The sequence below is a fragment of the Copadichromis virginalis genome, linkage group LG7 (assembly GCF_057382275.1).
Source record: "Copadichromis virginalis isolate Kocher_CV1m ecotype Utaka linkage group LG7, C_Virginalis_male_GT1.1, whole genome shotgun sequence".
NCBI classification, from domain to species: Eukaryota; Metazoa; Chordata; class Actinopteri; order Cichliformes; family Cichlidae; genus Copadichromis; species Copadichromis virginalis.
In genome coordinates this window covers 46,231,996-46,250,530 of record NC_140624.1, presented here as the reverse complement: position 1 = coordinate 46,250,530, position 18,535 = coordinate 46,231,996, and the positions used below count along the sequence as shown (strand labels likewise).

The following is an 18,535-nucleotide window of genomic DNA, read 5'->3' as shown; positions in this document are numbered from 1 at the left end:
AGGTCTTGAAGATATCGTGCTTCTCTCAGAGGTTTAGAGGCAACTGTGGGCATTGCAAAGCCTTCGAAAAATTTGCTTAAAATAGGTCTGAGTTCTGACTCCTCTGTCCTCTTTGTAAAACGGTGTGCTGACCGATTTGGATCTAGCCTTTTATAGTGCAGGAGAAATAAAATGTATAAATAAATGCAGATGAATAAACAGTGAAGCGGTTTGATATAATGTGTTGGACAGCTGAGTAAAAAGAGAGTACACTGAGGCTCAAGAGAAAGAGCTGGGTGTCTTTTTATCTTTTGGATGAGCAAGTGAGTTTTTTCACTCCGTGCAGGAAGATGTAGGGAATGATGCACGTGTAGGAGGCTGCGATGTAGCTGGACACCTCCACTACTATTGATGAAGTGTGGATGTTGTTAGTAATGTGCAGAAGCAAATGAGTCAGCCAGCATACCAGCACCACGCTGGCTACAGCCACCACGCTCTTGGCCGCTCTCACCTGAGTGCTTGAGTTCGGATGGGGTTTAGATGGTATCTGAGAGGGCCTCGAGAGATTTGGCTGAGCTCCAACGCTGCAGTTCTGGGGAGCATTGTGGAGACTATGGCCCGATGGCTGTCGGTTTGGAGAGGAAGGAGCAGGCACACCTGTATAAATGTGGTTTGTAGATGTAGAATCTCTGAGATCTTTTGAGGTGGTTGGACCAGAGATGATGCTGACCGATGCCTTGTTGCGTTTGCTCTCAAATCTCTTTCGTTCCTCTTTAACCATCTCCTTGGTTTGATCAGAGTTATGACTCCTTATACGTTGGTGGTTTTGAAGCAGAGTGATGACAATCTGGGCACTGGCGAATACAATCCCAGCCATAGGTAAAGCGTTAGCCAGGGTTAAATAAATTGCTTCATATATTTGCCTAGCATTTGGATTAGGGAAGATCTCTATGCAATCTTCGTGGCTGTCATTTGCCACCTCCAGTGTGAAGAAGAAGAAGTGTGGGACGCTGAAGACCACAGCCACCGTCCAGCTCCCAGCAAGCAGACAGCCCACGAGACACAGGCTGTCCATCTGCACCGGTGCGCCGCCTCGTTTCAGGGAGCCGACCAGCTTCTGGTGCCAGAAAACACTGATGAAGAAGGTTGTAAAGATGCTGCTGGTTTCAGAGAGGCCAGCACAGAAGCAAAACACTCCACAGTAGGTCTTCCCCAGGAACCACCGCCCAGCAAAATCTGCCATGGTGTCAGGCAGGTCCACCAGGTAGTTGGTGATGAGGTTGGAGATGGCCAGATTGATGAAAAGGACCTCGTTTGTGCGGATGCTGGATTTGTGCCTGGGCAGGGAGCATATAGCCAGCCAGTTGTTTCCCAGGATCCCTGCAATAAACATGAGTGCTCTGATGATGGCTTCAATCAACTCTTCCATTGTTTCACAAGATCAGGCAACAACTTGTCAGCCTTTAGATCAGTGTGGGAGCTTCACAACCTTTATATAATCTGAGGAGGATGCTGTTAGCTTTAGACATTTATAGAGGAGGGGAGAAATGGCCCAACCCCATGGAGCTTTCATTGTGCAGTCCCACTGAGATGGACGTGTGTTTCTCATGTCATGCCTTCCCAGGAAACTTCCCCTGGTAGATTATAGAAACTGCCATCTGAGTAAAACACAGAAAGAGGTAAATCCAAAGCCAAATCTGAAAGTTCAGTGAACAAACAGTGAGATTAAAGGGCCAGCAGCCAAAGCTGTGAGTCCTCTGATAATTGACATGTATGGAGACAAAGAACAGAAACACTCAGTCATCCCCGGGCACCAAATGCATAATTTCCCAACAATCCAAGTAAAGCTTGTTCAAAGACATGTGAATGGAGCTCTGACCGAACGAATTCCTGCCAGCAGTTGAGAGTTTATCGGCACTAATCTTTGGTGCGTAGGAAATCATGACAAAAGTGTCCTAATTATCATCTTTTGTACTGTAGCTAGACTTTGTGATTTTCTCCATGATTTTTTTTAACGATTAGAGAAGGAACATTGTCCTTTTAATTTTACAAAGTTTCTGCCTCTGCCTGCTAAATCTTGAAAATATAACTGTTGTGCATCCTTAAATCTTCTAATCCCTTGGTCTTCCTGGTTAAACCACAGCAGGGGCGTGTCTGGTGGGGTAGAGGTGGCACCAGCCCCTCCCCCCAGTTTTTAAAGATGTATTTTTTTTATTAATCTGCTGATAAATTGCATTATTATAGCTCAAATTACTCAGCAAGAAACTAAGATAATTGGTTACAAAGCTAAAATAATACAGTGTGCACGATTTTGAAAATTGCCCCTACACATACTCATTATGTGGAATGACACTTTTGCGCATGTGGTCCTTTAAACAAATTTTTATCGTAGATATAACGACTAAATGCTGTTTTTTTCACTTTACAAATCAATACAAAATGATTGCCACTCTAACGTAATAAATCTGTAAAAGGACACAGGGCACAATTAATTTCTGATTATTGCGATTTCCGGGACCCCCTCCCTCACGCCCTCTCCTGCCTAGTGGAAACACCCCTGAAAAGCCTTCAAGACAAGGCAGAGAATTTTTTAGTGAATTTTTTAAGTGAAAATGAACGAATTTCTTACACGCACCAGTAAATAACTTACTAACTTCATCACTGCAAACCCTTCACCGATCTTATTTCAGTGGTGTTATTAAGCACTGGTATGAGCAGCAGTGGTCATGTGCAACAATGGTGGGAGAACTGGAGGAAAAGAAGTAGTTCATGAGATCACAGCAGGGGGTCTCAGTCGGCCAAGTGTAGTAGTGCTTCACGTCATTGATGAGTAAAAGCACCACCTTTGGGACAGACGAGAGGCGGCATCTGTGCGCTGCTGGCGGCCGGGACAGACCAACCGGGACGCAGGAGTGAGGAGCGGCTCTGCGGGCTTTTATTTGTATTTTGTTTTTTTGAGCTTTCGGGCTTTTTTTCTTCTTCCTCACCCCTTAACTATGATTGTCGTTTCTCGGCGTTTTGCGATTTATGAAGGGCTTTGCAAACAAACCAGCAGGGACTTTTGCGGTGTATTCGCCGTGCGTTTCGTCGGTATGAGACACTGATGAGCGTGGAGAGGACAGGATGCCCGCCAGCGGCGCCGACTCGCTGAAACCCAGCGCCTTCATCCCGGTGTGCACGGCCGCCTGCCTCCTGGTCGGCTCTTCCTCCCTGTTCTTCGTCTTCACGTAAGTACGAAAGAGTCACGGGAAACTGGTGTTTTACTGCACGGATCATTCAGCTGAGCCATGCATTCAGACACCTGTCATCCACAGCTACTAAATATCAAATAGATCTGTTTAAGCGTTAGAAAAATATCACACATACCCCCAGTGTCCTCTCTGGCACAGCTAAAGATTATTAAACTGAATGCAATTTACTCCACTTTTATTCTCCCGTTTTTAAATTAACATTTTATTTTGAAAATCCAAGAAGCTGTTAAAAAAAGAGCAAAATTTCCTCTCCTTTGCACTGTCTTCACTCTGCTGGCAGACCCGCCGGGGCTGCTAACATCTGACCTGGTTAGCTGGCAGTTTGGACTTGGGTCTGGGCACCCTAAGGACCCAAGTGTGAGCACAGTTACTTTACGGGATAAGCCACCCACAATCAGCATGTCTCAGTGTGTCACCGTGACCCATATGTGTCATAAATTTAGCTAAAGGAAATCAAAAGAGGCTACCCCTCTTGCAAAAGCCCTGGAAATTCACTGCAAGGTTTCTCGCAATATGTGACAAACTAAAGAAAATATAGTTTTAAATATGCAATAGAGATGTTAGAGATGATGTTTCAGTCATACTGGCTTTGACCTATTTGTGAGGAAATTGAGGTTATGTCCAAGACTGAAAAGACTCCACCCAAGCCAAATTTGAATATAATATTCTATAATACCCTGAGAATCCAATTTAAACGATGACTATAAATTTGTGTAATTTGTCCAAACATTTCAAAGCTACACAGAGAACTACAAAGTAATACTAATGCACTAAATAATAAAGCTTTTCCATATTCATCATTGACTTTCTGCAGGCTCCCACATCATAGGCTATATGTCAGCCTTCTGACCCCTCAATCTCTGTAGCCATATCTGCCCTAGTTTTTCTCTCTATTCTCAGGCTGTGCACTGTTTCCACTGGAATCTGACACCAGATTGGGAGTATGGGATTAGATTCCTCTGGTTGATGTCATGTCATCCCCCATCTGGGAAAACCAAGTCTGCAATCTTTGAGTTCACAATAGGTTATTTGGAGATAAGAGTCCGAATAAGTGAAAATGTTTACTGTAAATGCGAAGGGATAGTTTTGCAATTCCTTTTTCTTTGATAGTTTCCTGCAATATTTTTCCTGTGTATGTGACTGAAATGTTTTAAATATCCCTGCTTTAGAAGAATGTGAAAATTAAATTCTTGCTCTCCTGTTTAAAACTATGCACCTTTAATCTGGTTAATCTGCAGAGATGTAGCTGTAGAAATCCGTGTGGGTGGATCAGCCACAACATTAAAACCATCTGCCTAATATTTTCGGTTCTTCCTGTACTTCTGAAGGAGATCTAATTATTTAGGGCATGAATAAGTGACCTTTAGGGGTATCCTGTGGTGCTGGCACCAGAACATTGACAGCTGAACCTTTGGGTCATGTGTGTTGAGGAGTGGAGTCTCTGGTTTGTTTTGGTACACCTTGTGGATGGTCAGTTGGATTGGATTTGGGATTGTTGGAGGTTGAGGAGACTGGGCTCTGCTCTTGAGTAATTTTTGAGATTTGTCTATACACATACATAGACACAGCTGCCATTAGGCCACCCACTGGTTTGTGAAGTCCAGCTTTTAAGCCTCAAGCCGAGCATTTTGGCCTTGGTGTGTTAGCTCAGATCTAACTTAAAAAACAAGGGGCATACAGTGGCACCATGTCACCCACAAGTTAGGCCCTCTTTAAAGCAGCGGTCTCCAACCTTTTTTGCACCGTGGAGTGGTTTAATGTCCGACAAAATTTTCACGGACTGGTGATTAAGGTGTCGCGGATAAATAGAACTAAATAAAATGATACGACCTAGACAAACACTGTGGTATTTTGTAAATATAATAGTAAATGCAAATTCACTGTGTAATTGTGTAACTTTATTAGCAGCGTCCTCCTGAAATGCGCCAACAACATTGAGAGTAACATCCTCCTCTCTGCCCCTTAATGCTCTCTGGTCGCTATGGTAACGCGTAAATATTTCTTTCAAAATAAGACACACAACTACAACACGGGAAAAGACTGAGTTAACCATAAAACCCCCCCGAAAACCATAAATTTCAGCCTCAACTCTCCCATCTGGGGGTGAGGGGAGGAAAACAGGACAAAAGACACACTGTGGAAGAGAGTCAGAGATTAATAATAACTAATGATTAAATGCAAAGTTTTTTATTAACACACACACAGTGAAAAGAGCTGAGTGAAGAAGAAACATTCAGTGCATCATGGGATGTGGGAAATGCATTGGCTTCACCTCTCACACACGGAAGCCATGTCCTTCTTTTATATACAGTCTATGGTCACATTGTACAGCTGTGTGAGGTTGGTGCTGTTGGAGCATCATTCCCATTGGTGGGTGGGGTGCAACAGTGTTTAAGTGGGTGCTGCATATCAAAGTAAAATCAACTGCAATGCTCAGTGTTTTTTGATGCTGGGGCTGATCATTGTCTCTGTATTGCATTCTTATTATGGAGTGTTTTAATGTGGAATGATTTCCTTTATTCAGAAGTTTTTAAATGTTAGAATACAGAGATGTTGCAAACGGGGAAAACTCTTCAGGCCTGAGACGTATAGAGACATAGAGCTCATAGGCCAGAAACTCTTGAGCATCCCTGCAGACCATCTATATCCTATGAGAGAAAAAAGAAGTCGATGAACTCCTGACATGATAGATTGAAAAGAGACTGCTTAATTGGGACTGCAATGCCAAACCAGCAAAACTAGGACACTGCAAGTGATTGAAAGTGAGTGCAAGTCAGCTGAAGCGACCTTATAACATACACTTTTAATTAATTATCACATTTCTGCAGAACAGAGATCGACATATTCTGACCACAGGACCTCTGAATCCCACAGACTGTATCCCAATCTTTAGATAAACAACAAAACAATATGTCTGTCTTACCGACCAACAGTATAACATTTTGTTATTATTTGTGCAATTTAATGTAAGTGTCTAAAATGCTCTTCTAGCTGTGCGGTCGTACATACTGCATGCAGCTAAAGCAGACTTAAAGGTCACTCACAACTGCCTTAAGCAGAAACATCTTGTTTGAGGAATAAACAGCAGACACTGAGTTTTGTGGACTGCCGGTTAAATAGCTTGTTTATCATATATTTTTTCCTCGAAAAGCAGAGATGGACAGGTGCTGCACTCTGTTCAGCCCGTCCCCTGTAACACTGAATCAAAGGGACATCGTTGTCATCTGCCATAACATCATCGTTTTGGTTCCTGTGAATCATGGAAACACACAGTAGTTAGAGAATACCAGCCAGGATGGCCTTGCACCCTTGAAGTTATGTCCTTTGTGTGTGCTCACGTGCACATTCACAGTATCATTGTTCATGTTTTTAAAGTGTTTTTAGCTTTTAAACCAGAGCAAGGTGACATGAAAATTCCTCTCCAGAAATCGCAGTTACCCTGCAGCCACATCTCCTTTCGTCTGCTAATATTCATGCAATTATCAGCGTCAGCAGCTCTCTATGAGCATTAGCAGTACCAGCATGCATACATTCATTTCTGTTTCCAGTCGGGCTTTGGGAATGTCAGAGGACGACCTTTATATCCGTGGCGGCTCCTTTGTCTTCCTTTGCCTGATAAAATTCACCAGTTAACCGGTTTCCTGCTTTTGTTCCTCTGACCGTGAACTTTTGTTTGGGTCAGTGTTTAAGGTGTGGTGCATTGTTGAACACTGCCAGACCACCAACAAAGAGCAGAAATGAGAAAGAGCAGCAGAAATCCCCCTTGTGCTGTGTTCCAGTCTGCTAGGATGCAAGCATTTTTGCATTGACAAATACTGACATTTAAAAAAGCTACAGTTGCTTAAATGGGCCCCTAACTCCAAAAATCCTGGTTTTAAATTTCTCAAGATCTTGCATGTGATCTGCTTATTAGCAGCAGTTGACTATTTCACAATAGTCAAACGAAGACAGTTATAATATGCTTAACGCTTAAATAACTTACACAGTAAAGACTTTTCAAAGTTGGCTGATCACCTTCAGCCTCTCACGGTCATACTAGACCAAGTTTATGCTGCACTACCAAAACCTTTGAGTGTACTGATCCCATTAATCTGACATTTTATTGATAAATTGCTATTTTAAGTTTTTCACTGAAATTCAAAACACCAAGCTAAAGGTGCAAAAATGCATTCACACTGCGTGTGGAGAATGTATTCACGAGCGGCATTTTCTGCACGGCTATTGTCTCTAGAAATCTGACAGATTATGATGTCATTTATGTAACTGCAGCGCTCACAAAAGGAGCCCTGGCTACTGGCAGTAGTGAAATTGCAGCTTGACCGACTGAGTGGTGTCTGCCGTGCCACTGACCCACTGCAGGGATGAGTGCAGTGTGCAGATTGCAGAGCAGCTTACTGTTCTGCGTGATTTAATAGCGCCCCTGCCCAGACTGTTTCATTAGGTAGGGCCTGCGGCGTAATGAACTGTCCCTCCCTGCGGTCCAGATGGTCTCAGATCAATTGGTGGATGCATCCACATTACAGTCTGGTCCATATCTAGCTTCTCTTCGGTTAAAACGTGGTTTGTGCTTGTAATTTAAGAGATAACTGCAAATGACAATGAGCAGTGTTACTCTGCTTAACGTAACCAATAAACTATGACAGTTTAAGGACGTGAAACATGACCACACTATGTGAGAAGAACTTGGACACAAATCCCTAAAAAACTATGTGGGCTGGAGGCTCGTATTCTGCTCCTTAACGTTTTTCTCACATATTTTTATATTTTAAGATTCAAATCTTTTCATTGTGCGGCATTTTTTCATATCTCAAAAGACGTGTTTTGCTCTGAAAGCGCTGAACAAGGATTGCAAGTTTTGTGAGAAGTTCCCTCACAACAATAAATGTAGTGGCTTTATGCCATGTTATAGAATATATAGTATCATGTTGTGTGATATATGGTCGCCTTGACTGCGTATTCTGTGTGTTAAGCATCTGATGTGAGGAATCCACAATGAACTGGACTGACAGAAATTGTCTGTAATCCAGAGTTCATAATCCAGGGATTACTGTGTTTGCAGCTGGCATGGCATCAGCAGGCATTCCTCCTGCGGGGCGAGACCCCTCCCCCACCCCTGCCCTAAAACCAGCCTGGGTGTGGGTTTGGTGGGTAGGTTTGAGAGGGGGGTTTGGGGATTGGAGGACTCTTAATTTTGTGGCGTTTTCACTTTAAATCAGACTTCGTTTTTAATCAACTATGTTCCATGAAGTCATGTTCGAAATAAATAAATAAATCACGTAACCTGTTTTGACACGTTTTCCCTTTCAGTCCTAAAAGATACATCATGTTATAGTATTTTATTATTGATCTGAACCCATACTGATAAATCCATAAGCAAAAGACTCATAGAGTAGATAGTCCAATCAACTGATGTTCAATCAAACACTGCTAACATAATCCAGTGGATATTAGTCTCTCTCTCGCTCTAATCTCATGCAGTAGAGTAGAATCATTCACAACGGTTTTAATTAGTTAGTAGCGCTCATAGTTTGCAACATTTTATGCAATTAAACAGATCAAAATCCAACTTAACGTTAAATCCGCCAAATCTTCTTTTGACATTTTTTCTGTCCATTTAATTGCTTATTATAGTTATAATATTAATAGTTATATCCATATGAGCCACCCTTTATTGTAGTTCTCTGTCTAGTAGCAGTGTGCAGGCTGTTGTTAGAGGGCTGAACATTTAATGAGTTAGTAGGGTAATTATCTGCAGCTTTTTTTGCTTTGCCTCATCACATAGACACTAACTTTCACATCATTGTGCTGGGATCAGGGATGTCGCGGTGGCTGTCGTTCTATTTTCTGACTTTTTAAAGAGTAAACGATTCAAAAGTCATCGACAGATTATTCGGTAATGAAAGTTATCTATCGTTCAAACCCTGCTGTGTAACGAGGCACAAGGTGCAGAAGGATTCTGTGCAAGGAGAGACCTCCATCGTTTAATCTCCTGTTGTGGGCACTGCTGAGCACACGCTAATACTTGCTTATCTGTCACTGTAAACAATTACTTTTGGAATCCACAGCTCTCATCACAATAAATGGGATGAAGATGATCCCTTACAATCGTTTTCTTTTTTTTGAAATTTTGATAGCTGCGTTAAAATTAACCTCTAAGTGTTGCATGCTTGCAGGGCTCAAAAACACCCATCCAGTTATTACAGCTGGAATTTGGATTTGCATAAGTGCAACTGCAGGAAATTGTGTTTATGAATATTCTCATGTGTGTGTTTGTGTTCAGGTGCCCGTGGCTGGCTCTGACCATCTGCCCTGCGGTGCCGCCATGCTGTGCCGTCCTTTTCCTTTTCGTGCTGGCCAACTTTACCATGGCAACCTTTATGGATGCCGGCGTGCTCCCAGTGGGTTAGTAATCAAAGCGAAGGGGTCATGTTTATTATGTTTACAGCAGACTAGATCACTAGTTTATTTGGGAGTTTTATTTTAGCAACTTCACATCTTGTTTCCCAGCCAGCGAGGATGAAGACAAGGATGATGAGTTCCGCGCTCCGCTGTACAAGAACGTGAACGTGAAGGGCGTCCAGGTGCGGATGAAGTGGTGCGCGTCCTGCCATTTCTACAGACCTCCACGCTGCTCCCACTGCAGCATCTGTGATCACTGTGTGGAGGTGAGCGGAAGAAAAACTAGATGATTGAGAGGGTAAAAAACCAAAAAACACAAAAACAAATGCGGTGGGAAATTGAAATGGAGGAATTGTGTGATAAGGGTGTGGAAGGCACGGAGGGACAGATCAAGAGGGAAAATGAGTTGTTGCTTCTGAGTGAGTGTAGCAGTGTGTCGGGAGGAAAGTCAATAAGGGGGATTTCTGCAGGGTGAATGATGGCCAGAGGGTGTTGGAGAGAGAGAGGGAGAGATCTCATTAATCAGGTTAATCCTTTCCTCAGATCCTTTGTGGACTCAGTAGAAATACAATTTGAAAAACGGGCTCAGACAGCGTCTACTGAAAAGTATGTGTTTACAAAGCACAGCAGGTATTACTGTTCTATAGCTGCCTTTTTTATTTTTTCTCTCATTTTCTGTGTTTTTATTGTGCTGTGAGCTTTGTGTCTTTATATTTCTGTTGTGTAGCTCGTGTTTTATAGAATTTTCGGTGTACTTGTGTGCTTTTTGCATTTTAAAGGCCCTGTTTTGAATCAGCATCGCAAATTAGCTTAAGCCATAAATGCTGCAGTACGGGATACTGTTTCATGCTACATACATACAAACTGTTCTACACCATACCAGCGAAAAACTGATTTTTAGTATTTTTCCTCCTTTCTCAATCTTTCAGGACTTTGATCATCACTGTCCCTGGGTGAACAACTGCATCGGGAGGCGAAACTACCGCTACTTCTTTCTGTTTCTCTTGTCACTGACTTTTCACATGATTGGTGTCTTCACTTTTGGCCTCATATACGTGCTGCACCACATGGATGAATTATGGAAGCTGCACTGCACTGTCACGTATCCTTATGCACACTCAATATATGTGTGCAGCTATCTTTGCTTGCATATTTTGACTATTTTGTCTAACTGATTCTAACTAGAAGTAGTTTTCCTTATCATTGCTTTTCCCAGTTTGGTAGTGATCAGTATATCGGGGCTGTTTCTGATCCCTGTCCTCGGTCTCACTGGATTCCACTTGTATCTGGTATCCAGAGGACGAACCACCAATGAACAAGTCAGTTTTTTCCATACATGTGCATTACTGTTGGGAACATAGAAGCATATGAATGAAACTGAAGGACTTAATGATGTTGTATTGTACAATTCTGTGCAAAAGTCATTTACTTCCAAGGAGCCAGAATTTTAATTTTTAAAGTTGTCTTGAAGCAATAGTTCTCCATGTTTTCTGAGGGTCTTTCAAACTTTCCCTTTGGACAAGGGCTGATTGTCTTCAATTATTTTCAGTCCAGGGCTTTTAACTGACTATTTCCAGAGGAATGTTTCTTTTAAAAAATATTGTTAAGCCACTGAACAATGACCTATAAATTGTCCAAGTGTAAAAAAGCACCTAACTATCTACATAAGACAGACAACTTGGCAAAGAATCAGTTTTAAACTGTATCTGTGCTTTGTTACTAGCAGCTTGTGGCAAATGCACATCATTTGTTCCCATTTCTTTAGCCGAGTCTATGAAAAATGCCAAAGATAACACAGTTTGACAAGCATAAAATAGTATAGAAGTACAGAAGAGGCAAGTCTAAAAACTACTTACAGCAGATGGAGTATTAAGTATCATAAAGTCAGGTCCGTATGAAATAGGTGAAAATATAGCAAAGCACTGACACAGGACCTGAGAGATGCATCTGACCCTTCAGCTGATCCATTTGCTGTTCACTGAAGCCTCATCAGAAATGGTCTCAGTGCAAGGCTGGCTTTCAAGAAGCCATTCTTAAGGAAGAGAAACAAGGTGAAAAGGCTGAGGTATGCCAAATTACACAAGAACTAGACTAGAAATCAGTGGCTGATGGAGTGATGAATCCACATGAGAAGTTGTTTAAATTGTCAATATGTGTGGAGGTCAGGAGAGAGGAACAAGACTGAGTGTCTACAGCTGTCTGCAAAACACGGTGGAGGCTCTGTCATGGTTTGGGCTGTATTTCAGTTGCTGGTGTTGGGAATAATCTTTACTGTTCAGCATGACAAAAACACACTGCTATTACTATAAAAGTATAGCTTGATATAAAAGCACACAACTGAACGCTATCAGTTATGGATCGGCCTCTTCAGTGGACCTCAACATTACTGAAGCAGTGTGGGATCATGTTGACAGAGAGCAGAACAAAAGCTTTGATGTCCTTCAGAGTCCTGGGGAACTATTACTGAAGACTGTGCTTCCATGTAGGTTTGCACATTTCAATAAATCACTGCAGCTATTTCCCATTTTCATAGCAAAATGTATGACTTTTGCACAGTACTGTATGTATACACGTAAAAACTCTAATATACTTCCTCATATTTTCACAGGTAACTGGAAAGTTTCAGGGAGGAGTAAACCCTTTTACACGTGGCTGCTGTAACAACTTGGAGCATCTAGTTTGCAGTCCCATTTCTCCAAAGTAAGAAACGTTCTCCTCCTACATCTTCTGCTTAATTTAAACCTTTAAACTAACTTTGTTTTGCTGTCTGTCTTTGTCCTGGGACACCAGGTACACAGCAAGGCCCTGTAGGAAAGCAGTCATCCACATTCAGCCTCCGTTTTTGAGGCCAGAAATTGAAAGGCAGATGCCAGTGAAAGTCAGAGGCAACGGGATACAGAGTCTCCAGAATAAGGTAAGCACGAAGAGCTTAATATTTTCACACACTTATCAAGTGATATATGATGTATGAGCTATATCTCTCATGTCTCTGGCTTTTTTTTTCTTCTGCCAGCAAACCTCAACCGGAGCTGTCAAGCTGTCAGACATCAAACAACCGAAAACTCCACCGCCGCTGCCTCCGAAACCAGACCACGGTCTGTTGAAGAGCCAAGTAGCTGCCATGGATGGTAATTTAAAATGACACATATGCTTATATCCTGTGATAAGCATGCATCTGTAAAGTGAAGCGGCCACATTTTTTGTAACATTTTTTTTAATTAAGTAAGAGAAAAGAGGGACACTTTGAGGACTTAATTATAATTTGATAAATAAACATGTACTGTTGGATTGTGGGCTCATACTCTTCTTCCTGTGCAAACTGCAATGATTACTGCACCAAATGTGCAATAATTACATCTTAAAAGGTTTTTTTTTTATCAAGTCTTTTTTAAAAAGATACATCTTCTGTTATTGGAAGTACTTTTGGTTTTCGAAATCGGTAAAATGGAAACTTGTGACCCACTTTTCATAGGTTTACATCTATATTATCTACCAGAGGGCTTTTGGCGTGTGTGCTTTAGAGAGATTATGGAAAGTATTTAGAGACAAACTAATGCACTGTTGGTTTGTTTTTTATTTTTTTCCATGGGATTTGTTGATGATGAAAAACCAAGAACTCCTTTAAGCCATCTTTGCTCAGATGCATTGGCGGTTTTATTCCATACGTTTGCTGTTGCATGCCATTAATCTGAAGCTGACTTCTTTTTTAGATCCGGGGCATCATAATAAAACCGTCCTTCCTGCATCTATTCCCACCGTGCCACAGCTACGACCTGTCCTTGAGGCTATATCCAGAGGATCATCGCCTGTTCCTCCAGAACAGGTGACTTTCAGAGTTTATTCCTCAGTATATAAGTTTTGGTTTTGATTTGTGTCTGAAAGACTCTGCTGTCTGTTTTGTATTGTTGTGCTTAAGTTGCTGAAGACGTCAGATCAGCAAGGGAGCAACAAAGGTCCTGACCTCCACTCTGAGTCTAAAGGAAGCCCTGTGAGATGCAGCCAACAGGCCAGCCTGCCTGTCCAGCCTTCCCTCCAGACCAGCGCTGTCTCCAGCTCGCTGCAGCTCAACTCTCTGCCGCTGAACTCCCGTTCTCTCACCCTGAAACACACCAGTCGCAGTGGCAGCAAATCCCAGCTGCCAGCCATGCATGCTGACAATTTGGAATCCAGTCCCCGGCCTGGCATCCTGTCCTCTTCCAGCCTGCTGGCCAACCACAACACCAGCAGCAGCAGCATCTCCTATGATAATGTCATTCCTACAGACCCTCAGGCCATGGCTCAGAGAGGGGCCCCTCCAGTCAGCTACCCCCATCACTTTATGACCCTGGGCACAGACGGGAACCTGCAGCGGTCGCATCCTCGCACATACAGTCCCGTGTTTATGGGCATCAGCAGACAGTCTCCTCAGCCTCGAGATCCCTCACCTTCTTTGCAGGGTCTAACCTCCAGGGATGCCTCGCCTTCTTTCCAAGGTTTTATTCAAAGAGTCCCTTCTCCTGCTTTCCAAGGGCTGTTGCCAAGAGACCTTGCATCCCAAAGCGTAATGTCGCGAGATGTCCCACCTTTGGGTTTGGCGATGCGAGATGCTGCTTCTCAGAGTCCTCGAGGTAGTCTTCGGGATCTCATTCCTCCAGACATGACACCTCCGCTGTCTGCTGCTGCGCGCTATGATAACTTTTCAAAAGCCATCATGGCTTCTATTCATGAGAGACGGGAGCTGGAGGAGCGGGAGAGGATGCTCCGTCGCCAGGTGAGGACCCAGGCGCTCTTCAGCCCTGATATGGGGATCTATGACATCCCAAGCAGGAGAAGTTTACCACCGGACAACATTCGACCTCTGGGCTCCCGGGGACCAACTCCGCCAGCCTACGGCTCCAGGGAGTTTCTCATGAGTACGGGCGTCCTAGGTTACAACATCAGGACCTCACCTCTCTCCAGCTCGTCAACATCTTCTCTCACACATGGTCCAAAAACCTCCAGCTCTCCTCTGCAGAATAGCAGCAGCAGCCTACAAAGCAGGGGCAGGTCTTCCTCTCCGGCCTGTTACCCTCCCGAGAGGCCGGCCCCAGGCTTCCCTTCCTCTACGTCCACCCTGCCCCGCTTTTCCTCTTCCTCAACCTCCTCTGCCCCCCTGTACGCCTCCTATGCCAACACGAAACGTTCCTCTCTCCCATACTCCGGCGAGGGGAAAGACTCTGTCACTTTGGGAGCCCTGAAATGAAAAAAGAAAAGAAGAAAAGAGTCATGTTTCTGGTGGTGTGAATGACTCATCTATGCAGCGTTAGTCTCAGTCTTCACAGCTCCGCAGCGTGTAAATAAGAAGCCATTTGGGACTTCCCTTTGTAGGAGGGTGTGGGACAAATAAATACACAATGATGGATACACATAGAAACTATATTCTTGGAAGGTCATGTAAGTTTGAACAAATAAAAAAAAAAACAACCCTGTGAATCTCAGGATAGCTGTGCCTCCTCTTACAGACAGAGGGAGCTCTATAAACTCAGAAGAGCTTTGTGAAGAATACAGATTAACTTATTTGTTTGTATGTCATTTGATAATACTTTTGTGAAACAGTGTAACAATACACTTTGCCTCCTCCTGAACAACAAAAAAAGAAAACTCCCTGTTTAGTAGAATTTTGTAGCTGTTTATATGAATAAACCTATTTTGTAATTTCCACTTATGTTATTTATTTGTGATGTGAATTGCCACTAAAACACCATCCAGGGTTCCAGCAGTTCATTCAGTATAAAGGGTCTCACAATAATATTTCGCTATAAATTATAAAATTCTTCTATAATACCAAAAAACAAACAAACTGTGGATATACTCATAGGAACCTATAAAATGAGCAGTTGTGTCTCTACTGCCAGCCATGTTTGGGCCAATCGAAACTCTGATATGACTGCGACACATCACGTCACAAGCAAAATAACAGTATTTCCAGCAGGACGTGAGAATAAAGTGCTTTACTTCCCTTCTATGTAAAGTTTAACCACACCTGCTATAAATGAAAGCCTGCAGAGTGTGTAATAAAACTGAAAAAGGCAAAATAAATAAAGATAATAATAATAAAAAACCTCAGGCTTTAATAGAAATTGCTAGAACACATATTTGTTTAGCAATGATGATAATACAAGTGGATAAAAATATTTATATCATGAGTCCGTAAGGAGTGCGATAGGTAGTGGCTCCATACTGCCACTCTCTGCACCAAATTTGTGCACGGCACCCTCTAGTGAACAATTTCAGAAGGAGGCATAATGTTCAGCTAGAGCAGCATGATCCAGCAGATGATGCAGTTTTGGGTAAAATGCCAGAAAACAGCATGATGATGTCTATGTCAGGGGCTACGAGTAATGGAAAAGACCATAGGAGGCTCTAGCTCAAATGCAGTTTTATTACATAGTACGAGTGGGTCACATTAAGTTAATTAGAAAGAAAAAAGAAATGTCACCAAGACTTCATTCATCTACAAGAGGTGGTGTTAATGCTTCACAAGCATCAGATGAAGAATCAAGTGACAGATTTTTCTATTTTTTTCTGCTTCCGACAGCTTAAACGGTCCGTTCTTCTGGTCGACCTTCAGCGCCAGAGCAAACTTATGACTAACTCAGTGTTTCTGGCAGAAATATTTCTGATAACAGGAACTTTTACTACGTCGAGCCCGGATAGACTGTCTTTGTTTAGGCAATAAATGACAAGATTCAACGCTCTGAGGCCAAGTTTGCAGGTGAGTTATTGTTGCGTTTGACCTCAGGGCGGACAGAAGTGCAAAGATGACAGAAAGTCTTGAAAGGCTTGAATGATTTAAAGTGCTGGCAGGGACTTCCAGCACTGCTGACAGATCTCTCACCAGTGTGGTAAATTCAAAAAAGCTCACGCTTCGCAGCTTAGTTAAAGACCTGACAACAAAAGACGTGAAACATGACACATACACACACACAAAAAGGAAGCCTCTCCATTACGGTGCCAGAGTGCAACAATTAAAATGTAAACAACATTGTTAGGCAGTCATCAGAGTGCTTGTTATTGGCAAAAATGTCTAACACGTTTACAGATTGCATTACACAGCCTTTTCTGTGAAGACTGTGAAGATGACAGTGAGAAACTCAGAGGGGGGAGGATGACAGACAATGTCGGGACCTTAAAAGCAATGCGAGAATCCAGGAGGAATATGAATAAGCTGCAAATTATACGAGTCACTGACATATTCTTGTCAAGGAGCTGCGAACCAGTGCTCCATGCCACTTTTTTAGAAGTGCGCTTTTATTTATTTGCAGTAGCAACAAATGTGCAGCAGTGAAACGTTGCAAAGCCCAACACTACAGTCGTAAAAAGCCATAAAAGACTCAATCAGGTCAATCGTGACGAGGCATTTCCAATTCCTCTTTAAAAGCCTTTTCAGCTTAAATGTAAAAGGATCGGGTTATTAAATATCACTTTTTTAAGATAACAGGCACATTTCTTCTCTAAAGCTCTGATTCAGGTTTATACTTGCTGTTTCCTTGGCTACTAATGTAAGAGCTAGTAGGCAGCGCTCTTTTAATATGTAAACACTGAGCTGGCTAAAGTTTAAAAAGGTGAAGCTTCAGAGTACGTAAAGTAAAACAACCCAGTGAGGACTGGTTGGATGTGTAGCAGTAGGAAAAAAAGAGCTTCCTTGGCAGCACCTCAAAGCAGTTAAAGATGCAGACATGATCAAGACGACCTGCTGAAGTTCAAACAGAGCATCAGAATGGGGAAGAAATATGGTTTAAGTGATTTTGAACATAGCATAGTTGTTGATGAGTGTTTCAGATTTTCACCACACAACCACCTCTAGGGTTTACAGAGAATGATCTGAAAAAGAGAAAATATCCAGCGAGCAGCAGTCCTCTGGGTGAAAATGTCTTGCTGATAGCAGAGGAAAACGATCAGACTGCTTTGAGCGTAAGGAAGGGAGCAGTAAATCAGGTAACCACGTGTTACAATCACAGCATGCAGAAGAGCATCTCTTGAAGCATCTTGAAGGCTACAGCAAGCAAAGACCACACAGATCCCACTGATGTCAGCTAAGAACAGGAAACAGAGGCTACAATTTGCGCCGGTTCACCAAAATTGGACAATTGTTCAGCTAAGACTTGGTTTCTGCTGTGATATTTGGATCATAGGGCCAGAATCTGGTGTAAACAACATCAAAGCATGGATCCATCCTGCCTTGTATCAACCACACAAATTTCAGGTTGCTGGTGGCGTAATGGTACGGAGGATAGTTTCTTGTAACACTTTGGGCCCAACTGAGCCTCGTTTTAATGCCATGCACAGCCTACCTGAGTGTTGTTGCTGACCACGTCCATCCTTTTATGACAACAGTTGGTTGAGGAATGTTTTTAGCACCTTGTTGAATCGGTCCCATGAAAAATTAGCCAAAAAGTAAGGTACAAGTTGTACCTAATAAAGTGGCCAGTGAGTGTAGACTTTAATTGGATAATGTCAAGATTTTTAAAATGACAGTAATTGAGTTGCTGCCTTGTCTGTTCCACTCGGCAGATGTAGGCTGTGATGCATAGTTTTGTTTGCCAAATGCAAAGAAGATGAAAAAGAAAACAAATAAAATTTTTGTGGCTGAATTGAGATTTTTCTTTCCACTCTGGACAGATGTCGTTATGAAAATGTCTGGGAAACAGCGTGGGCAAACATCACATGTTTTTAAAAAATAAGACAGCTCAGCGCTGAGACGGATGCCACGGGCTTAAAAGGGAGAAAACATTTCTGTTTCTGCTCCATTGAAACTTAAAACAATGGCATCAATCAACACACGAACAAATCTCGGCGACGATTTTCACACTTGGTCAGGTTTTCTTCTTAAGGGTGGTTTAATTTAAAGCGCTAATGCCTTGTACTTGTTCAAATGTACATCAGGG

The 18,535-nt window shown here is 42.5% G+C and overlaps 2 protein-coding genes across 2 annotated transcripts; one reads left to right on the top strand and one right to left on the bottom strand.

Moving 5' to 3' along the window:
* Nucleotides 1-283: 283 nt before the first annotated feature.
* ora5 (olfactory receptor class A related 5) lies at nucleotides 284-1,408 on the bottom strand. Its single transcript, XM_085465227.1, has one exon. The coding sequence runs from the start codon at nucleotides 1,406-1,408 to the stop codon at nucleotides 284-286; it is 1,125 nt and encodes a 374-aa protein (XP_085321353.1).
* Nucleotides 1,409-2,713: 1,305 nt separating this feature from the next.
* zdhhc8a (zDHHC palmitoyltransferase 8a) lies at nucleotides 2,714-15,300 on the top strand. Its single transcript, XM_085463740.1, has 10 exons — nucleotides 2,714-3,206; nucleotides 9,511-9,632; nucleotides 9,738-9,895; nucleotides 10,559-10,731; nucleotides 10,846-10,948; nucleotides 12,238-12,329; nucleotides 12,420-12,543; nucleotides 12,643-12,757; nucleotides 13,340-13,452; nucleotides 13,546-15,300. Exons 1-10 carry the CDS (start codon nucleotides 3,103-3,105, stop codon nucleotides 14,848-14,850), a joined length of 2,409 nt encoding a protein of 802 aa, XP_085319866.1. The 5' UTR covers nucleotides 2,714-3,102; the 3' UTR covers nucleotides 14,851-15,300.
* The last annotated feature ends 3,235 nt before the right edge of the window (nucleotides 15,301-18,535 follow it).